We start from the raw sequence: 18,658 nt of genomic DNA, 5'->3' as shown, positions 1-18,658 counted from the left end.
ATCGAAGGGAAAAGTTTAGAAGTTAAGGAGGCAAATTAGAAAAGAACTTTAAAAAGCGAGTTTTGAAGAGGGAGCGAGTTCTTCTTCGGGAGGAAAATAAGAACAGAGGGAGAGGAAAACAAATTTACAAAAAAAAAAAAAAAGCCGAGGAGGGCTCGGTGCGGGCGGCGCAGCTCAGCCCTCGCCGGGACGGTCGGGGCTCGGCTCGGGAGGGAGGAAAATGCCGCAGCTGGGCAGCGGCGGCGGGGACGACCTGGGGGCCACCGACGAGATGCTGGCCTTCAAGGACGAGGGCGAGCAGGAGGAGAAGATCCCCGAGAACGCCTTCACCGAGCGCGACCTGGCCGACCTCAAGTCCTCGCTGGTCAACGAGTCCGAGGGCAGCGGCAGCCCGGCCGCCGCCGCAGACCCCGAGGTGAGCCGGGCCCCCCCCTCCCCAGCACGGCCCCCGGCCGGCCCGCACCCCCCCACCCCCTCCCCAAGCCACCCCCCGCTCTGCTTTTTCTCTCTCCTCCCCATGCAGGCCATCAGGCGTGTGCAGGATCCGCAGAGGGTTTATCAGGAGAAGCTCCCGGACCACATGGAAGATGGTTAGTGGCGGCGACCCCCAAATCTCCAGACCCCCCTGGGACATCCCCCGGCCCCGCGACCCCCTGGAGGCCCCCCCCAGGGTGGGAAGGGTTGGGGATGCCACCCCCAGAGAGCTGCCTTCATCCAACCTGTGGTCCCCTCTTTTAGGGCCACGGGGCAAAAAGGCTCCCCAAATAATCCATCACCTCCATGGGCTCCCCTGGCAGGCAGAAGTCACCTGTCGGAAGGCAAACCCTGACAGGGATCTTTGATTTTAGCAGGTATGAAGCACCAGGACCCAGGGATGTATAAAGGATCCACGTATTCTGGCTACCCTTTCCTAATGCTCTCAGACCCTTATCTGCCAAATGGATCTATGTCACCGCTGGTGAGTTCATCCTCTCCTTACCCAGAAGTTTGGTGGCCTCTCATGCCAAAGTGTGCCGCGGGTACTGTGCAGGCACCTCCGTGTGCTGTTTTTCTTGACAAAATGCATCTCAGTTTCTGCCCGGGCACTGTCCTGTCCGAGCTGAAGGAAGGAGCGGGAAGGGGCAGCGATGCTCGGCAGGCAGCGCTGCTTTTCTCCAGCTCTGCTGGAGGAGTTTCTTCTCAAGTCTCCTCTTCTAGGTGTGCCTCTTCCAGCAATCAAAGCCTAAGATCTGGTGTAAAAATGCCTCTTCTTTTCTTTGGGTCTGGAGGCGAGCAACTTCTGGTGTTTGTGTTCAAGGACATGTACCATGGTTTAACTTGAGTTTGGTGTATCTGCTGGTAAAACGGCCAGGTTTTGGCCTGGTTAGGGCTCTGTTGTGGATGATGGCCCAGAAAGTGGATCTTGCACTTCTAAAATGGCAATAGAGGCTTTTCGGAAAGAGCTTAATGCTACTGGAGGGCTATTCCAGTCTTCTTCCTACAAAGTTTTTCCCTTTCAGGTCGAATCAGTTAGTAACTCTGCGTGTTTGGATGTTTATAATAAGTTGTGCTGTATGAATAATTGAACTAAAGGCTGCTGTAGAAAAGCTGTCTCTCCCCATCGCCATCTCTATCAGAACTTCAGAAAAGAATTTGGTGACATTGCAGCAGATACCGAGCTCGTGTCGCTCCAGGGGAGCCGGCATCGCTGCATTCATTTCAGACACTTGCAGTCGGTTAATGAGAACACAGCAGCATTCGGCGTATTTCAGTTTTAGTTTTTAACCTTTAAAGGAATAAGGTTTGAACGAACGTGTAATGCCCTCCTTAGTGTAAGCAGTTCAGTTTTCAGTTGTTGGTTCACTGGATGGGGTAGGATGTTAGGCTGGCGTTGTGAAAAATTGATGGACGGTGGGGTCTGAAACAATCCTTGAGGTGTGATAAAATGTTGTTTGTGGGAATCGGTGCCGTCTGCTCCCGCAGGCAGGAGGGGAGAGATCCCTTTGGCAGCCCCACCGTGCCCCAGCAGAGCCCTGCTCTGTCGGGGGGAGCCCATCTCCCTGTTGTCACTGTCATAACCGCTGAGGTCGGGGGGCAGGTATGGAGGATCTCTCTAAATGTCGAAGTCTTGTTCAGCTCACAGCAAGGAAAGGTGTGCTTGCAAGGCAGGGCGTTGTTGTAATCAGAGTAAGCGTCTTGTCTGTTGTTTCCCACCTCGTGTCGCTTCTTCCAGGTATCCCCCTCGCCCCTCCAAAACATAAAGCTGCTCTCTTCCTGATAGACTGTAAATGGTGATATAGAAATCGTCTTATTGAAATGCATTCAGTTTGCTCCCTTGTATAGAATCTGGACAAGTTCAAAGTTACATTAGCCCAGCAGCTATTTGTTGTAGTGGAATATTTCTTTTAATCTTAAACCCTTACTAGATGGGCACTGAAGTGCAATCGCCTATTTATTAGCAATTATGCTGAAAAGTAGATTGTGGCTTGTGAATTGCCTTTCCCCTTGATAATGTTAAAAATAAATAAATAGAGGTTACTGTCAGAGCAACAGATAGCTGTAAATAGACCGTGCAGAACTCAAAGAGGAGAAAAATGAGTAGCAGGGAGGGAATGATTCCTGTCCCCTCGAGAGCCACAAAAATCACTCACAGCCATAGTGAGTTTTACTCAGATCTGTTCAGATCCTGCAGTGTTTTATGTGTTGCATGATTAAAAAGCTGATTTGATGTTTTCAGCTAAAAATCTGTTACCAAACATTAAGGGAAGAAATCTTCCCATGTCTAAAGGCTCGTCTTGCCTTTGATTTTTGGGGTTTGTGTAGTAGTTACGCCAATATATCTTTCTGAGCAATTTTGTCCCGTGTTTATATTGACTGTGTAAAGGTTATTGTTGCTAAATTATGTATTGCTCTCATATAGATTTATTGCTACCATGTGCATTACATAAAATGCGAGCTGTAATCTGGTGGCTGCTTCCAGTAATTGAGGAGGTCAGATCTGTGACCAAAGATTTCAGATACTTAACCAGCCATAAAAGCGTGTTTAATTAACATTTTAGCACGAGTTGGAGGGGAGGGCTGTGTGAGTAGACGGGATTATGTATCACAGCCATGCGTGGTGGAGGCTGTATTTTGCTTGATGGGGCTTCCTGGAAGCAGTTGTTTGCAGCTAGGATTCATTTCAGAATCCTCAAAAACAAAAATTAAAAAAACAAAAACACGGCGCTTTTGCAAGCAAGCTATCACAGCTTTGCACGTAACTGCCTGACCAGGACGGTACAGCTGCCCTGAAGACGAAGGGCAGTTGGTATCAAGGTTTGGGGCTGAGCCCCCCCAGCTGTGCACCACCAAACCACGATCCTGCTGCGGGGCGCTGCGAGCGGTGCTGGGGCCGGCCCGGTGCGCTGCCCCGGCGGGTGTGTCGCTACCGGTGTCGCCGCAGAGCTGCTTCTGCTCTTTCTCGTATTTATTTTGCTCAGCAGCATCACTTCAGCTTTGTTTCCCTCGGGGTGGTTGTAGCCTGCTGGCTGCTGCCTTGCCCTGGTGGTGCTCACCCCCAGTGTCCTGCTCTGTCCCCGCAGCCCAAACTGTGTCTTTTATCGACGCACACCCACCTGGGTTATCTACACGTGCTGCTGCCGCTCCCGAACGATGCTCGGAGGGTGTCCGGGTACCTGGCAGCAGCAGTGCCAAGCCAGCTGATGTGCTGAGCCCCCACCGAGCAGCAGGATGTGGCGAGAGCCAGCCTGCAGCAAGCGGCAGCTCAGTGCTGCTGGCGGTGGCAAACATCTTCCTAGGGCAGTTGGGCTGGATTGGTGCTGATTTCAGCACTGATTTGAGTGTCCTGGAGGAGCGGCAGAGCTGGCAGAGAGGCAGGAGGACGGATGGCTGGTGGTGGCCAGGTGCTGGAGCTGGGGACGAAGCAGTGGAGCGAGCCCAGGCTCCCTGCGTTTTGGGAATGGGCTGGGGATGCCCCTGAGGTGGCTGCTCCAGGATGGGCACTTCTGGGTGAAATGGGTCGAAAGCATCTCTGTGCAGACCGTGCACGTGTCTGAAATCCTGACATTTTGCAAGGCACCAAGCGAGCCGTTCCTCAGCCGGCTCCCAGATGTCACATGCACATGGCATGAGTCTGCTTCGCCCCTCCTGAAAAAGTCCAGCTTTTTCCAGAGCAGAATATGTAGGATTTGCAGGTTAAAAAATCTGCAAGAAACTTCCAAAGAATATTAACACGCTGAGGAACTGCTTTTCTAAATGAAATGTAAGATCATAAAACTATATCCTTTTTTAAATAGTACAAATGACTTTAAATCAAATTAAGGTACATCCTTAGTAAGAACATCAGCCTTTTAGGTGGTTACAAACATTAGAGGTCAGACATGGTCAAACATGTTAACACTTTGATCAGATTAAAATATTTTTCTTGCTACAGTTGTATAATTGAGTTTAGACCCGAGGGGGTTTTCTGAACATTGTTATATCTTGTACCATGTGGTAGTTAAATTTTAGAAGGAGCACTTATAAGTTCCTTTTGTAAATAGGTTTGTGAAGTCGGGGATGAGCAGCACCCTCCCGTATGTAGGGACGTGGTGGGAGAGCCCCTGGAGCAGGGAAATGCGACGGAATGGGGCTTGTTCCGTTCCCTGCTCTGCTGCACCCCTCTTGTGTTTAGGCAGCTCGTGGGGTGTGGGAAGGCAGAACTTAAGTGTTTTGTATAAAAAAACTGAGGCACTGGGCTTTGTCCTGTTCTTGTGTGAGAAACAGAGGTCCAAGAGCATCTATTTCCAAGGAAAATAAGGACACTAGCTAATTTTCTTGGCTATTAAACTAACTAGAGCTCACGTAGGATCCAAAGGGGGGTGGTACGCTCCCAAGCTCTGCATGTTTAAAGCCCCAAAACGAGATGTCAGGCCCAGGAAATAATGCAGATGTTCCCGAGGTCCACCTGGCTCCTTGAGCTCGGTCCTCACGCAGTGGGTTTGCGCTGTCCCCTTGGGCAGGGCGAGATGAAAGCGCGCTTACTGCTGGCCTGGGGCCACAGGTCCCAAACATGCATCACGAGGTGAAAAAGCTGAGGCTGAAAGTCTCCCTCAGTGGTTGGCAAGAGAGGATCAGTCCCAGGGGGCAGGACAGAAGCTGGAGCAGTGTGAGCTGGGTACTTGGACACAGCTTCTGGGTCCATCCAGGTCTGCTCCATCCCACAGCAGGAGGCTGTTGTCCCCGCAGCAGGTGGGGGACAAAAGAAATCCGCAGCTCAGCGTCTGTGTAGAGGTCTTTCTGTCCTAGCTCGTGCTGTCAGAGCAGTATTTTAGTGCTGCTTTTTCCATGTGAGGTTCTGATCCTGTTGAAACCAGCAGCAGAACTCCCCAGAGTCTCCATGCAGGGGTTTGTCCCTGCACGGGGGCTGCCGCATCCCTCTCCAGATGTGCTGGAGGCGAGCGCTAGCTCGGCACGACACCAGCAGTGCCCACTGTGGTGCGACAGCAACATCACCAGCAGCATCCCAGCTGGCTTCCTTGGTGGCAGGGCTTGCGCTGTAGGACCTCCCCAAGACATTTCCCTTTCCCTGTGAATTGTTACAGTCCTGGCAGAAAGCATTGGAACCACAGTGCCCAGTGGTGGACATCCTGGCACAGGCAGAGGACTGATTTGTTCCCTCCTGGCCAAAACAAATCCACTTCTCCCAGCTCTTCCACCTAGCTTGAAACAGGATAGTGGTGAAAAGCTTTTTTTTTTTTTTTTTTTTTAATATTAAAGTGTAATGCTGGATAGGTGGATGTACCAAGACGCAGGGCTTCCGAGGTCATTTATTGCATGTCTGATTCAGCCTCGGTTCCCCCCCAAGGAAAATTCTTGTGTTAATTTCTGAGTTCATATCACACCCTCAATTTTGAAACAGAACTTCCCTTTGAAATAAATTAGAGAGTTCTGCTTAAGAAGCAGTGACATGATACAGCACTGCATGTGTGTGGTCTAATATAACCTTATTTTTAAATTTTTTTTGGAATGAAAAGAGGAGAAAGAAATATGTCACAGGGAAACGAGACTGAGTTTTATGTAAATCTTTGCCTGCGCACGTGATTTCGACGGTTCAACCATATCTGCTCTCCTCTTGGCATTCCTGCCCAGGCTCTCCTGGAGCTGGCTGCCCAGGCGCGGGGTGGTTGGTGGCAGGGAGCTGCTGTGACATTATGCATGGGAAAGGCACCGTTCCTGCGAGCTCCCAACTGTTGCAGTTCATGAGACGTTATTAGCTCAACCGGTGGAGAATTTGGAGAGAAAAGCAAAACGTAGCATAAACCCGAACTCCCAGAGCTCATCCATGTTAATGATTAATATTTTTGAAATTTTAACTGGGAAGAACAAAGTGATTTGGGGGTTAGTGGCACACGGCGCGTCCGAGATGAAAGGCGAGAGCTGCTCAGCCTGGTATCCCAGGCTTTAGCTGAGCAAACAGGGGAGCAGCAGGAGGGGGCGAGGAGCTCGGGAAGCACCAGAGGACATGTGTGGCACCAGCCTGCAGTCAGCTCGCTGCAATAAGTCTGCAGGCACCATTCAATTCCTGTGCAGGGTGGAAACTCTGACAAATCCGTACAGTTCGGGTTTGCTGGCATTTGTTGTTCTGAGGTACCCGTCTGAGAAAGCACATGGGCGCTTCCATGGCTGAGCCAGACGTTGCTGGGTCCGCAGGGATGACTCTGACTGCTCTCGTGGATCATCTGTGAGGGCCAGATCCTCGCTGCAGATTGCATCCCTCTCTATCTGCAGCGTGATCTGCAAGAGCAGCAGGTTTTCGGGGTACGGGTGGTGTGAGCTGCACACCTAAGATTGCAATCTGCTCCGGTCTGTATGTCTGTGTGCATGTCGTGGCAGTCAGTGGCAGAGCGCAGTCAAGAGCTGAGAAATACCCACGGTTTTGAGGGAACATCTACGACTTGCCATTAACTTCATGCCTGTACTGCTCTGTCTGCCCTTTGTCCCCGTGTGACGCAGTGAGACCAAATTTAGTGTTCGTTTCATGTGGTTTGGCCTTTGAGCCCCTCACTAATTGACTGTAGGGAAGGTAAAGGGAGGACCTGGCTCAGGATGGTCCCAGAGGGATGCTCATGGGGAGGCTGTGCTGGACCAGGCAGGTGTGGGGGAACGGTAGGCTGGCACAGGCTGCCCTTCAGCTACTGAAATCCCCTGCACCATATGTGCCTCACAGATTCCTCGTGAAGTCCCCGGGAATTGTCTTCTCCTGTCTGTCTGAAGAGGGAACGCATCAGTCCCCAGTGCAGACCTTTAGGAGAAGGCACGGCCAATGTGGGAGCTGCGGCTCCTCTCATCTTAGCCCTACAACACTTTGCACAATCCCAGAGCCTCTCCTCTCAGGCGCTGCCCCTGCTTTTCCTTGTTTTCCCATGCCTTTGCCACTCCAGCTCCCTGCTGCTGGTGCCAGGAGATAGCTAGCATCAGCATCTCTCCCCGCCTGATGCGTGTGTGCTGTTACCTCATCGCTTACCAGCGGTGGGTGGAGGGCTCAGAAACAGGAGAGCAGGTCCACGCCGCCTCCTGGGCTCTGCAGAGCCAGGGGGAGCTCCTCAGCCTGCCAAAATCCCCCCCCGCTGCCAAGCTGGGAGGTGGCAGTACCCCCACACAGGCCCTTTCGTGTGTTGTTCTTCCAAACGTGCCTTTAAAAATACACACAACGCAACACTTGCTCCCTGATCTCTGTGTCTGGAAGCCGAAGCGAAGGTTGGGTAGGAGGCCTGGCTGACTCAGAGGGCTGGTAACAGGACACGGGGCCGTGCGCTTCCTACTTCCCAGCTTTCATCCGGCTGATTCAGTGGCGACCTCGCACCCGTTGCTGCCTGGTCCAGCTGCCTGCCCACAAGGGCAAGGCCCCTGCCTTCTTCCGAGCAGGGTGAGAGTCTCATGGCATGGATGATGAACGTCCCCTTGGCCCAGCCTGGCCATGCAGGGAGCTGGCGATGTCCCCACCGAAGCCTCCGCTCGTCTGAGCCGAGGGCCTCGTCCTTGCCCTAGGGTTGCCGCTTCAGCACATGCTGCTGGCTCACAAACCCACCTACTTGATTTCTTAAAGGAAGTGATTGCAACACCATGTGCCTCCGAGTCTTGATTACAGCAGGATCTGTTTTCTTGGTCACCTCCAAATGATCTTGGGCGGGCAGCTCTCCCCTTCACGAGGGCCTCCCTGCGCAGCAGCGCTTCACCGCTCTGTCCTCTGGCCCTTTTCTCCAATTTTTGCCCCTGGGCGTTTATAAATTATGACCCTCCCCAAAGTTATGAAGGGCTGTGCTGCCACGGCTGTCTCTGTGAAGTGGTTTCGTGGAGAAAGTGGGCTGTTTGGTCAGGGTTGACGATGAGGAGGGTTGGCAAAGGCCGGCAGAAGGAGCGGTGCCTACCCGGAGCATCCCGCTGCCCGGAGGCTCTGGGCAAGAGGCCACTGCAGTGGCTCCAAACCTCCACTGCCTCGGCGCTAAACACAGCTCAGCTGCAGCAAGAAGAATCTGGCTCATTGTTTTTCACGGGGTCCCCAAATTAGTATTTTGTAAAACAAAACAATAAAGTCAACAATGCTGTGGGAAGTTTTCGAAACCAAAGTAAAGCTGGATGCTAGAATCTAGAGCACTTTTTGCCTCCGGTTATAACAACTTTACATTTGATTAAATGATAGGCAAAAATAAAAAAAGTCTCAACAGTGTCTCCTTTGTTCCATGGAGAATTGGGAGCCATAATATGCAGAGTGCACATCTGCCTTCAAGAGCTATGCCGCAATCATGGACTGACCAAAAAAAGACTTTTTTAGAGTGATTCCGCTCCTGTGCTATATGTTGAACTTGTTTTCTGCTGTGGTTTGCTCTGAGGAGCAGCATCCACGAGCATAAATAGAGGTTCTCCTCTGATGTGACTTACACAAAGAGAAAATGCGAAAGCCCAGAATCATAAAGTGTGCTTGACTCAGCACGAAGGGGGTAAAATTATAAACACTTGCTGAGGAGGTAGTTTTCCCAGAAATATGCTCAGAAAGGATCATAAATGCGGAACTTGTATTTGAACACTGAAAAGATGGCACCCCGGAGATTGCCTTTATGTTTCGGAAATAAACCCTCTTAAGGTCTACCACATGAAAATTTGTTGTTCTTAGCACGGGCGGGCTGACGATTTGGTTCTCATTACTTGTTGCTTCCCTGGAATTGCTGGCACACGCTGCCGTGTCGCAGGAGCTGGGGTAGGCAGTGAGGAGGAGCCGTCGTCTTCTAAAAATTTCGCTTTGTATGACTTTGCCCTTAAAGAAGAAAGGCTGATTCCAGCGTGGGAGACTGTACAACCCCTGACACCAGCATAACCCAGGTTGAAGTTTGGCCTTTGAACTCTGACTTCCTGCTATAACTTACGCAGTGTGGCACTGCGATCTTTGAAATCCGACCATCTGAGGTGGTGCAGGGATTCAGAAGTCCAGGTGACGCTCGTGGGGGCGCATTGTGCTGTGCTGTCACTGCCGTGCAGTGTTGGACAGCCAATGCTGTCGCACAGGAGAATTAAAAATATGCCTATTAACCTTAAATCCAAAACTGAAGTAATAATATAAAATAAGAGGGAAAAAAAAAAAAAAAAAGAAAGAAAGAAAAAAACCTTTCTGTTTAACTTTCTCTGATACAAAGCAATTTCTCCAGGACTGTGCACCATATGAAACACATTATAAATGCTCTTGTAAAATCCACATCATTATACCACATGAAAGGCTGGCTCCTAAAAATAGCCATTCAGAGAGGATGCAGGCTAGTAGCAATTTCGGTGATCATGAAATAGTTGTGTTGACATCTCTATGCATGCACACCCACAGAAAGCTTTGACTTTTGAATATTCTTAGCAACATTTGTGCTTTGTGGAATTTTCCACGTTCTGGTCCCATGAATAGTCTCTTGGCCAGTGGAGTTCCCTTCTGATCTTATCCTTGTACTTCTAAACTTTATTTTATTGAGAAAATTGGTAAATGATTTTTTCTTTTGCACGAAACTCTTTCCTTGCTGTCAGTTTGCCAGCGGTTGACAGTATCAGTTGTATTTCCCTATCTGCTATCAATGGAAATATTTTCCCTTTCCTTCAATAAACCCACACATCCCTAGCATTTGGAAGGCTAACTGTCAAAATGTAAACCTGGAGCATTAGATGATAGCATGAGGTGCTGCCACATCTACCCGGCCTTTGTATCTGCTTTAGTATTTAAAAGAAAGTAAATGAGATCTGCAGTAATTACACAGCAATGTATCCACAACAGAAATTTCTTCCTCGTCCCAGCAATCAGAATTTGGCTTTTGTTTTGAAATATGAAAGGATATAGCCTCCTGCCTTTGGTGTGTTTGCAGCAAAGCCCTGGCTGGTATAAACTGCCATAGCTCTGGGACAGACAACAGAGTCATGCCAACTGATATCAGTCAAGATCTTTTTGAAGAGCTCATCATATTTTATTTTATTGCTGCCGTGTTTTGTTTTTAGCTTGTTATTTGTTTGAAATCATTACTATAGGGATAGCTTTCTGAAAACTGTTTGAATCTTCATCGCTGATCTCTGTTTGCGTTTTTCTTTTATAAGCAGAGATGGGGATGCTGGAGCCATGCATCTTCAAACGCTTGGATGTCTGAAGGTTGTGGCTAAAGCCTGTCCAAGGTTTTAAGTGTGTGGCCCCTCTAAAGCCAACTGGAAGCAGTTTATTTCTTCAAAATAAGTTTGCTTTTGGAATTGGAGTAAAATCTTTGGCAATATCGAATGAAATAATAGGGTGTTCAGGAAAATTGCATTGCTTCATAAATAGCTGGCATGAAAATCATTAAGTCTGAAGTTTCATTCAAATCAGATGTAGCTGTGGTTCTAATGGGGCAGTACACAAACTCTTCAAGAAATACAACTCAGACCGATTCACTGTGAGAGTTGCAGTCACTCTCCAAGTTGTTTTAACTTAAAGGGCAGCTCTTGTCCCCTGTCCAGCTCTGCAGTCCTTCTCCAGTGGAAGCCCTCTCAAGTTTTTACATCCATCTGTTGAATTCTTGCAGGCTGTTGGTAACTTTGAAGCATCGCATGCTGTAAATCAGCATCACAGAAATATGCTTGCTCTTGCCAGCTTAGCTCCCTAAAACAGCTGGATATGGGGATAGGGAACACCTCAACGAGACAATGACTTTAATTCTTTCAAACATCATAGAATAAATGCATTCATGTCTAAATACAATCAGTAGTACTTTAAGGATATCTTTCCAACTAAGTGCTAAGAAATTTTGGCTCACATGTTGGCATAGAGGCAACAGATACTTGGAAAGAGCCCCAAAAAGTTCCAAACACTTCTACCTTGAAGTTTACATCGTGCCTAAGCCCTTTCTTATTTTCCATAACTAATCTGAGGGCTGAAACCAGGGTTTTATCTGACAGTAGGTTTTCTACTATTCTGATGGACTCCGGGCTTTTCCTGCTAGGAGCAGAATTCAGTTAAAGACAATACATGCGCACGGCTAGGCTGGAGCTCTGAGATTCTTAGCAGTGCTTGAACAGAAGGATTGTTGTAGAGAAAAATTCATTTATTCACTCAAGAGGACAGCAAATTACCTGTTATTATTAGTGCCAGTTGCTTGAATATTGGCACTAACTGAAAATGGTATATATCTACATAACATACATTTAATCTTTGCAAAAATAACTATTTTCAATTTCAAAAAAAAATATAATATTTTCAAATTGTAATATATTTACTGATCTAGTGTATGGATCTACATGTACATCCATACTGGGGGATAAGGCAGGCTGCAGTGCTGTATGTGTGAATCTATGAAAGATGAGCACATCTTTCCAAAAGCATCACTGTTTGCCCAATTTTTTTTTATTTATTTTTTTGAAATCTTGGTCTCTCCCGGCGGGTGCGTTGCTGCTGCCGTGGGTGGGAGCTGCCTCCCTCCTGCCTGTGCCCGGGGAGTTTGTTTGATACGGTGCCCAGCGATCCTGTTACCGGAGAGCACCAGGTGCCGCGTAAATAGCCAAATAAACAGACATTAGTAACACAAGTTGTTTATGTGTTAACACAGGATGTTCTCAAAATCAGGTAAGAAGTGAGGCATGTTACCAAGTTTTATAGCAGAGGAACCGGATAGTCTTGTACCTGCGTGCAGGGCTGCGACTGAGGAAGCGCGGTTTTATCCCAGCTTCTGCTCCGGGTCCCCCAGCAGCTCTTTGTCTGTGACTCAGTTTCCCCCAGGAGCATTTTGAAGCTTTATCGTTGCATGTGTGAGGAGGGTTTGCAGAGCACTGCAGGGAAAGCCATGTCAATACAGAAAAACAAGAACAAAACAACGGAAAAAAAAAAAAAAAAAAAAAAAAAAAAAAAAGAACACAAAACCCATCACTGGCTACTGTGATAGGAGCTGATTCAGAAGCGATTGGAGAAAGGCTAGCCAAAAAAAAGCAAGCTGCACTGCTCGTTAGACCATTTACTTTAAGATATTAAACAAATTGCAATTTCATAATCTTTAAGCAAGTTGCAGGTGGCCCTAAAACCACAACTCCTTCAAGGCGATTGGCATGTTTTCTCACTTCGGAAGCAAATCACTTTTTTAGCCTAAACGGTAATTTCACGGAGTGACATTGGTTGGTGGGAGTGATGACTGGATGGTCCAACGTGTTGTCCCTAATGCACATACCGTGCAAATCCCTGGTGCTAAGCCGAGGACAAAATGTCATTTCTTATTTACCCACTTGCAATATGCTGATGAGAACAACCTCCAGGATTGCACGGCATCGTTTTTGGACACATGTACCAAACTCCTGGATGCATAATTCAAATTCCTTGTCATGAAGAATGAGTCTATTTATCTTGGAACCTTTTTTACTTAAACAGTAATCTCTAGGAAATCATTTGTTAACAGTAGTTAGCTGCCAGTTTGTCAGTTAATGGCTTGAGGCAAAGTCAGAAGCAAATGAAATCTTTTCCAGGCAGATGTCGCATGTGGTGCAGAAAGGTTTATAACAGCTACAAGCATCAGGGGAGGCTCTCGGATGACTTCAGTCCAACTTCTAGCAATACGGGCAACCTGGGCGTCATCGGGTATGGCTGGCCGTGTGGCTAGCACATCCCTTTGTAAAATAGCAAAGCCTGAAGCCGTGCTGCCTCTGTCTGAGCCGGGGCTTTCCTCACTGGAGGCTGCAGGTGCGGGTGTGCAGAGCCCAAAGCCATGGGCTTAGGTCCCGCACAGCTCCGGGGGGACGGGACAGGGAGCTCCAGCCTGGCTCTGAGACGTTATCGGTTCCCCATAGAAGTCTAGCAGTGAGTTTCAGTTAGGTAATGAGGGTTATCTGATTTCTCTTTAATCTGAGAAGCATCACTGAGCATCGCAGACAGAACGATAACCTCAAATTGCTGTTTATCTCGAGCTCGGTGCTGCGTGGAGGAAAAGTGGCAAAAACCAGGGGGAAATTCACGGGAAGGGGAGCTGAGAAAAGTCACCGAAGCCTCCACCAAATCCCTCCTTCTAGCAGGAGGAGCGGGTGAGAAATAACTGCCCTGAGTAGAAACTCTCCCATGAAGCCACAAAATCCAGCTGAAATAAATACCACTTCCCTGCAGCATTATCTCCCACTCTGCGCTGTCTACCCACAGAGGATGGTAGGGTGTATGAACTGGCAGGGGATTAATGGCAGCGTGGTTCATAAAAAACGTTGCTGCCAGAAGGACGTGGGACCCAGACAGAAGTAAAGAGGGGCTGGTTCTCTCTGCAGATGCCCCCAAGTGCTATTTGTCTGAGAGCAGATTTTCCCACAGATCTTTGGCCTTCATATTATTTGAAGAACCCCCTCTGCAGCTGCAATCCTTCCCTCCCCCGAGGGAAAAACAGGGTGGTAACTTTGTGAACTGAATGGTGTGGAGGTTTAGGAGTGCTGCCATGGGAGGGGAAGATTTGGCTCATTAGCGTGGAACATTGTGTTGCCAGGAACAGAGTTTTGGGGCAGAACTAATAACATGGAAGCAGATGCAGTCAGCTTTTATTAAACTGGTTTGTAGATGACTTTAAATAGGCAGCAGTTGTTCGTGGGTCTCTCCCTGTGAAAAGCAGAACAGACCCCAGCAGCAGAACCTGACTTAGATACTGGCTAGCAGGTACCAAGCAGCCAGCCAAACCTGGGCATGTCAGGAAAAAATTCTTCCAAAAGTCCTTTAAGGAAAAAAAAAAAAAACAAAAAAAAAAAAAAAAAAAAAAAACAAAAAACAAACGTGATGGTTCTGTTATATTTCTAAGCTCTTATAGTCCGCTTCTCACTCGGGACAAGGAGCAGCTGTAGAGTCAGAGAGCTTATGGTCTGAAGGAACCAACATTATCTCATCTCCTCTTTATTGTGGTGTATCACCTCTATGTCTCTGACTACTGAATGTCACTCAGTCACCCCAATAGCTGGGTATACCATTAGCTGCTTGGCCGTGTGTTACAGGTCAGGAAGGATAAATCCACCTCCAAGCCCAGTTTTGAAGCACTTCTCCCTTGAATCACCCCCTCTGTAGCGCTCATTAACTCCAGAACGCTTATCTGCATCGCTGATGATCGGTTGCCATTTCCTGACACATAGCATTCCATGGCCACCAGTAACGATGGGCTGAACTCGCTCCGTAATTGCTTTACACAAGCACACAGCCTGCAGAGACCATCCACCAAACACAAATTGCCCATGCTGGCTGGCTACCAGAACCAAACAAGGCGGCTGATAGCTCCGAGAGGTCAAAGATTGTCCATCCATCCCTCTGCCAGGGCCAGCAATGAATAGTGTTGGGTGTCCTTACAGTGTCCTCCTCTTCCACCACCTCCATGCAGCCTGAGCTAGCTCTCTGACTCTTATGAGGCTCCCAGCAAGGATCAGACCCTCCAACACAGCCAAGTCTGCAAATCTCTGGAAAGCTGTCTGTTGGATTTCTGACTTCTCCACAGAAGTCCACTAGCTGTCACTTTCTTCCCCACCAGCTCCAGCCACCATTTCATAGGGCAAGGAGCACCTCCAGAAATCCTCTCTTTGCTGTATGCAGCCAGGAGCAGCCTGACGTATGCATGAGGTCTTCATCCACGTGCTCCTCACAGCCTCGTCATCCCGGGCCCGCTGAATAAGGCTCAAAGAATCCCATTTGAATGCTGCACTCCATCCTACCTTTGTTGTGCAATACTTTTTTCTCAGGCAGTTTCTAATCTACAGATTTTCTGGGATCTGTGCATGGCATGAAGGGAAGCCTCCTCATCACCTCAGGTTCTGTCTTTCAGTACCGAGTGTTTAAGACATAATTCTAGGCGTCCAGGGCTTGCTTTCTCTTTGTGTCTCCTTTGCTGTTGCTTTCATTTACTAACATGTTGAACTTCAAAGTCTATTCTTTCTCCTTCCTAATTTTTATGGAAAAAATGGTCTGAACCCCATTTGCATTTCCTCCCCGAGGATACTGGCAATCCTTAATCCCATATATTAAAGAATCTGAGTTTTCCCAGCAGCCTTTTATTCTGGGACTACTCTTCCACTCTGTTTTCTCCTTGAAATTCTCTCCTGTGGTTCCGAATTGCTCTTCATGGTGCCCCTGACCACTGTCACATTCTGTTATTAGCTATTTGCACGGACGTTGGATCACTTTTAAGTCTTTTTCCTCCCCTTTCCAGCCTGCTCTGTGGCAGGTAATTGGTGAGGGTTTCACGCTCGTGGCGGTGCGTGCACGTTTGCCCTTGGTGTTGCAGCATCCAGTATGGGGCCGTGTGCCATGAAACCCAACGATCTCCAGGGCCCGATGGGAATAACTATTTCTAGAGCCACGAGACGGCAGGATGAGATCAAGGATGGCCAATAACTGAGTGCAGACATATTACACATGGTGCTTGTCCACACTGCAGGCTCCGTACTGCAGTCAAGGACAAGGCAATGGATCCCGGTGGTACTGGGATGGCACTGGGGGGATCCAGCTGCCCCGTCCCTTGTCCCTCTCACTGCTTCCATGTGAGTGTGTGCTGGGACAGCCCCGATGGGGCTCGCTGGGAGGTGCGGGAAGCAAGCAAGGTGCTGGCTGGGCTGGCCAGCCGGATCCGGGGGCTGAGATCACGCAAACCCAGTCTTCTCTCCTACAAGTCATTCTCAGCTATGTGCGCGGGTAATTAGCATGTGCATAAACACTTTGTAATCTTGTGATCATGGCTTGCAGATTAGCTCTTTTGCCAGCTTTGCGATTTCTTTGCCAGTTTTAGTTTTAATTGCAAATCCATTACTGCCAGCTCCCTTGCATATTGTAGCAATAGGCAAATTAAAACACTTGGACACAGTTGGGCGGGTTTCAGTTAAGAAATTAATTGTTACTGCCAACCAGGGCTTTTTAATGTGAGGGTGGCATTTGAGCTTGTTTTTGAGGGCATAATCTCCGAGACTTTCTTTTTTCCCTTCTCCTCCCCCCCCCCCAACCAGACTGCGTTGCCCTGTCGAGCAGCTCCACAGATGGCATGAAGCAAATGCTCGCCTCTTTGATCTCCTAGTCAAGAAATTTGGAAGTCGTTCTGAATTTATGAGAATCCTGTCTGAAATAAATCTGTCTGTGCGCAGGGCCACACTAAGTCAACCCAGAGCTGCAGGCACCGCTCACCTGCATCTCGCCATGCAGGATGCGTCCTGCAGGAGTGCTGGGCGATGGCATAGCGATAAAGGGAAACTTTATGCATGTTGTTGAACATGAAGAAGTCTAGACAATCTACGATTTACCAGTCAGGGTAATTGGCTAAAGGCTTAATCCGCCCTGATAATCCAGTAATGGTATTGTTGGCAGGACACTGATGTAAATATCACTCAGCAGAGCTGGCAGCCTCTGTCTCCTGTGATTGCTGCCATTCCCCATTCCCTGGTCCTGGGGGCTGGTAGGGAATTTTTCAAGTTTTGCAGACTTTTCCTCTTCATTGGCTGTTTTCAAAAGCTGCTCGTGCTCCGCTGATGTTGTTTTTAATTGCATTTGCTGAACAGGCACCATTTGTCACCAGTTCCGAATTTTGACAGAAACATTCACCAAGAAACATCCTTTATTTCCTGACGTGCAGTTTTTCACTCAGCTCCTTCCAGCCTCCTGCTGCTGCGGTGGCACAGCCTGCCATCTCCCCTGAACACAAACGGCACCTGGTTTTGGGGTGGACCCGTGCCAGTGCTATCAGCCACCGTCCCCCTTGTCCAGACCTGGTGGCATTCACTGGGCCATCGGGGTTCAGCAGCAGCAAAAGCAGGGAAGGACAGATGGACAAGTTCCCCCTTACAGTATGGGTCTCCAGCCACTGGAGGCTTCCATCCTCACGTGCTGCCTTCGTGGCCTGTTGCTGTGTTAGAGCGATTCAGCTCTGAGAGCAGACTGAAATTATTGTCTAACTGTGCGTGAAGCCAGCGGATATAATCACCTCTCCTGTCCCTGTTACATTATTCCCTTTAACTCGTTCCCTCCGTTTGCCTTAAAAAATGGGCTGTATTCAGCTACCTCTGCAGCGTTCCCAGGGGTGGTCTCTGGTCCTGTATCTGTACAGCACCGAGCCCGATTGAACCCTGCTGGGTACTGGGACTGGGAGAATACATATAATTTATAATGCAGTCGTATTCGCTCACAGGACAGCCACTTGCTTGCGTCTGATTGCTGGCCTTTCTCTCTGTGCTTCATCACCAAATTATGCCCCGAGTATTGTCTGTAAAATTCCCCTGCCTTCAGTGCGTTTGCAGACGTGTAATTGATTGGAACTCAGCAAACAATTCCCGCGAGGGCAGACAGCCTGGGAGTTACGTCTCTGCAGTGGGGTTAACTCCATGCTGCCAGCAGGGGTGTAAAAAAAAACGACATATATAATAGCATATAGAAACTTACTTCGGTCACTGACCGGCTGAAATGGCTGTGAATCCCTGAGCGAAGTGACACTGTTTTTAAGGCAGCCTTCTTTGAACATTGTTTCTTCGTGTTTTTTCTGCTCAGAAAACAATGGAAGAAGTACAGTTCCGCTGCAAACAAAACCTGAACATGCTCAAACTTACATGCAGAATATCAAAGAGCGCTTATTCAGTACACATTACCACCCTTCCGTTTTACAGCAAACACCTCGTCACAGCCGAGAGACTTTGGGAAAACTATATATAGTGTATTCGGCAGAATGTCACCCTTGCAATTATCCCGTAGCTCTGGCTCCACGATGTTGTGGCTAACAAATCCAACTTTAATTGTTCATGATCTCTATCAGAACAGACATCGGGTTTGAGTTCAGCCGGTATGGAGTCAGGAGGAATAAACACGAACCTACAGTAAGATCAAAGCGGCGGAGAGGTGCGCATGTGCTAATAATAATAGCTTATGAAAGCTCATATTTTCCTTCAACAACATCCTGTCATTTGTGTATTAGCTTTGAAAGGGGTAAAAAAAAAAATTCAGTGTAATTTACTTCAGCAAAAAACGCGATAAGGCAGATACTTGGTTGCACCAGCTCGTGTGTGGTTTGCTGCGAGGATTGTACACGAACCGCGTCCCCCCGCGCATGTGTGAGCCGAGTGTGCAGAGGCTGAGCTGGCTGTGACCGAAGTACCATTGTTATCTGATTTTTACATACAGTCTGTGACAATGTGATGCAGGAGGGAGGATGAGGTAAACAGTCTCAAAGCTGGTAACCGCATC

General features: G+C 48.5%; 1 protein-coding gene across 2 annotated transcripts in view; it reads left to right on the top strand.

Annotated features, from left to right (window-relative positions):
- Positions 1-220: 220 nt before the first annotated feature.
- The window catches only part of TCF7 (transcription factor 7), a gene marked incomplete at both ends in the record, with an annotated part of 62,720 nt that continues 44,282 nt past the window's right edge, over positions 221-18,658 (top strand). The window contains 3 exons of one of the 2 annotated variants that reach the window (XM_084295287.1): positions 221-415; positions 524-590; positions 852-958. In XM_084295287.1, coding sequence (XP_084151413.1) covers positions 221-415; positions 524-590; positions 852-958 — 369 coding nt within the window. Of the gene's footprint in view, positions 416-523; positions 591-848; positions 959-18,658 lie in introns of both variants that reach the window. The other variant, XM_084295288.1, reaches the window with a different exon arrangement.

Source organism: Netta rufina, assembly GCF_964035555.1.
Source record: "Netta rufina genome assembly, chromosome: 14".
Taxonomy (NCBI): Eukaryota; Metazoa; Chordata; class Aves; order Anseriformes; family Anatidae; genus Netta; species Netta rufina.
This window is presented reverse-complemented; position numbering and strand designations above follow the sequence as displayed.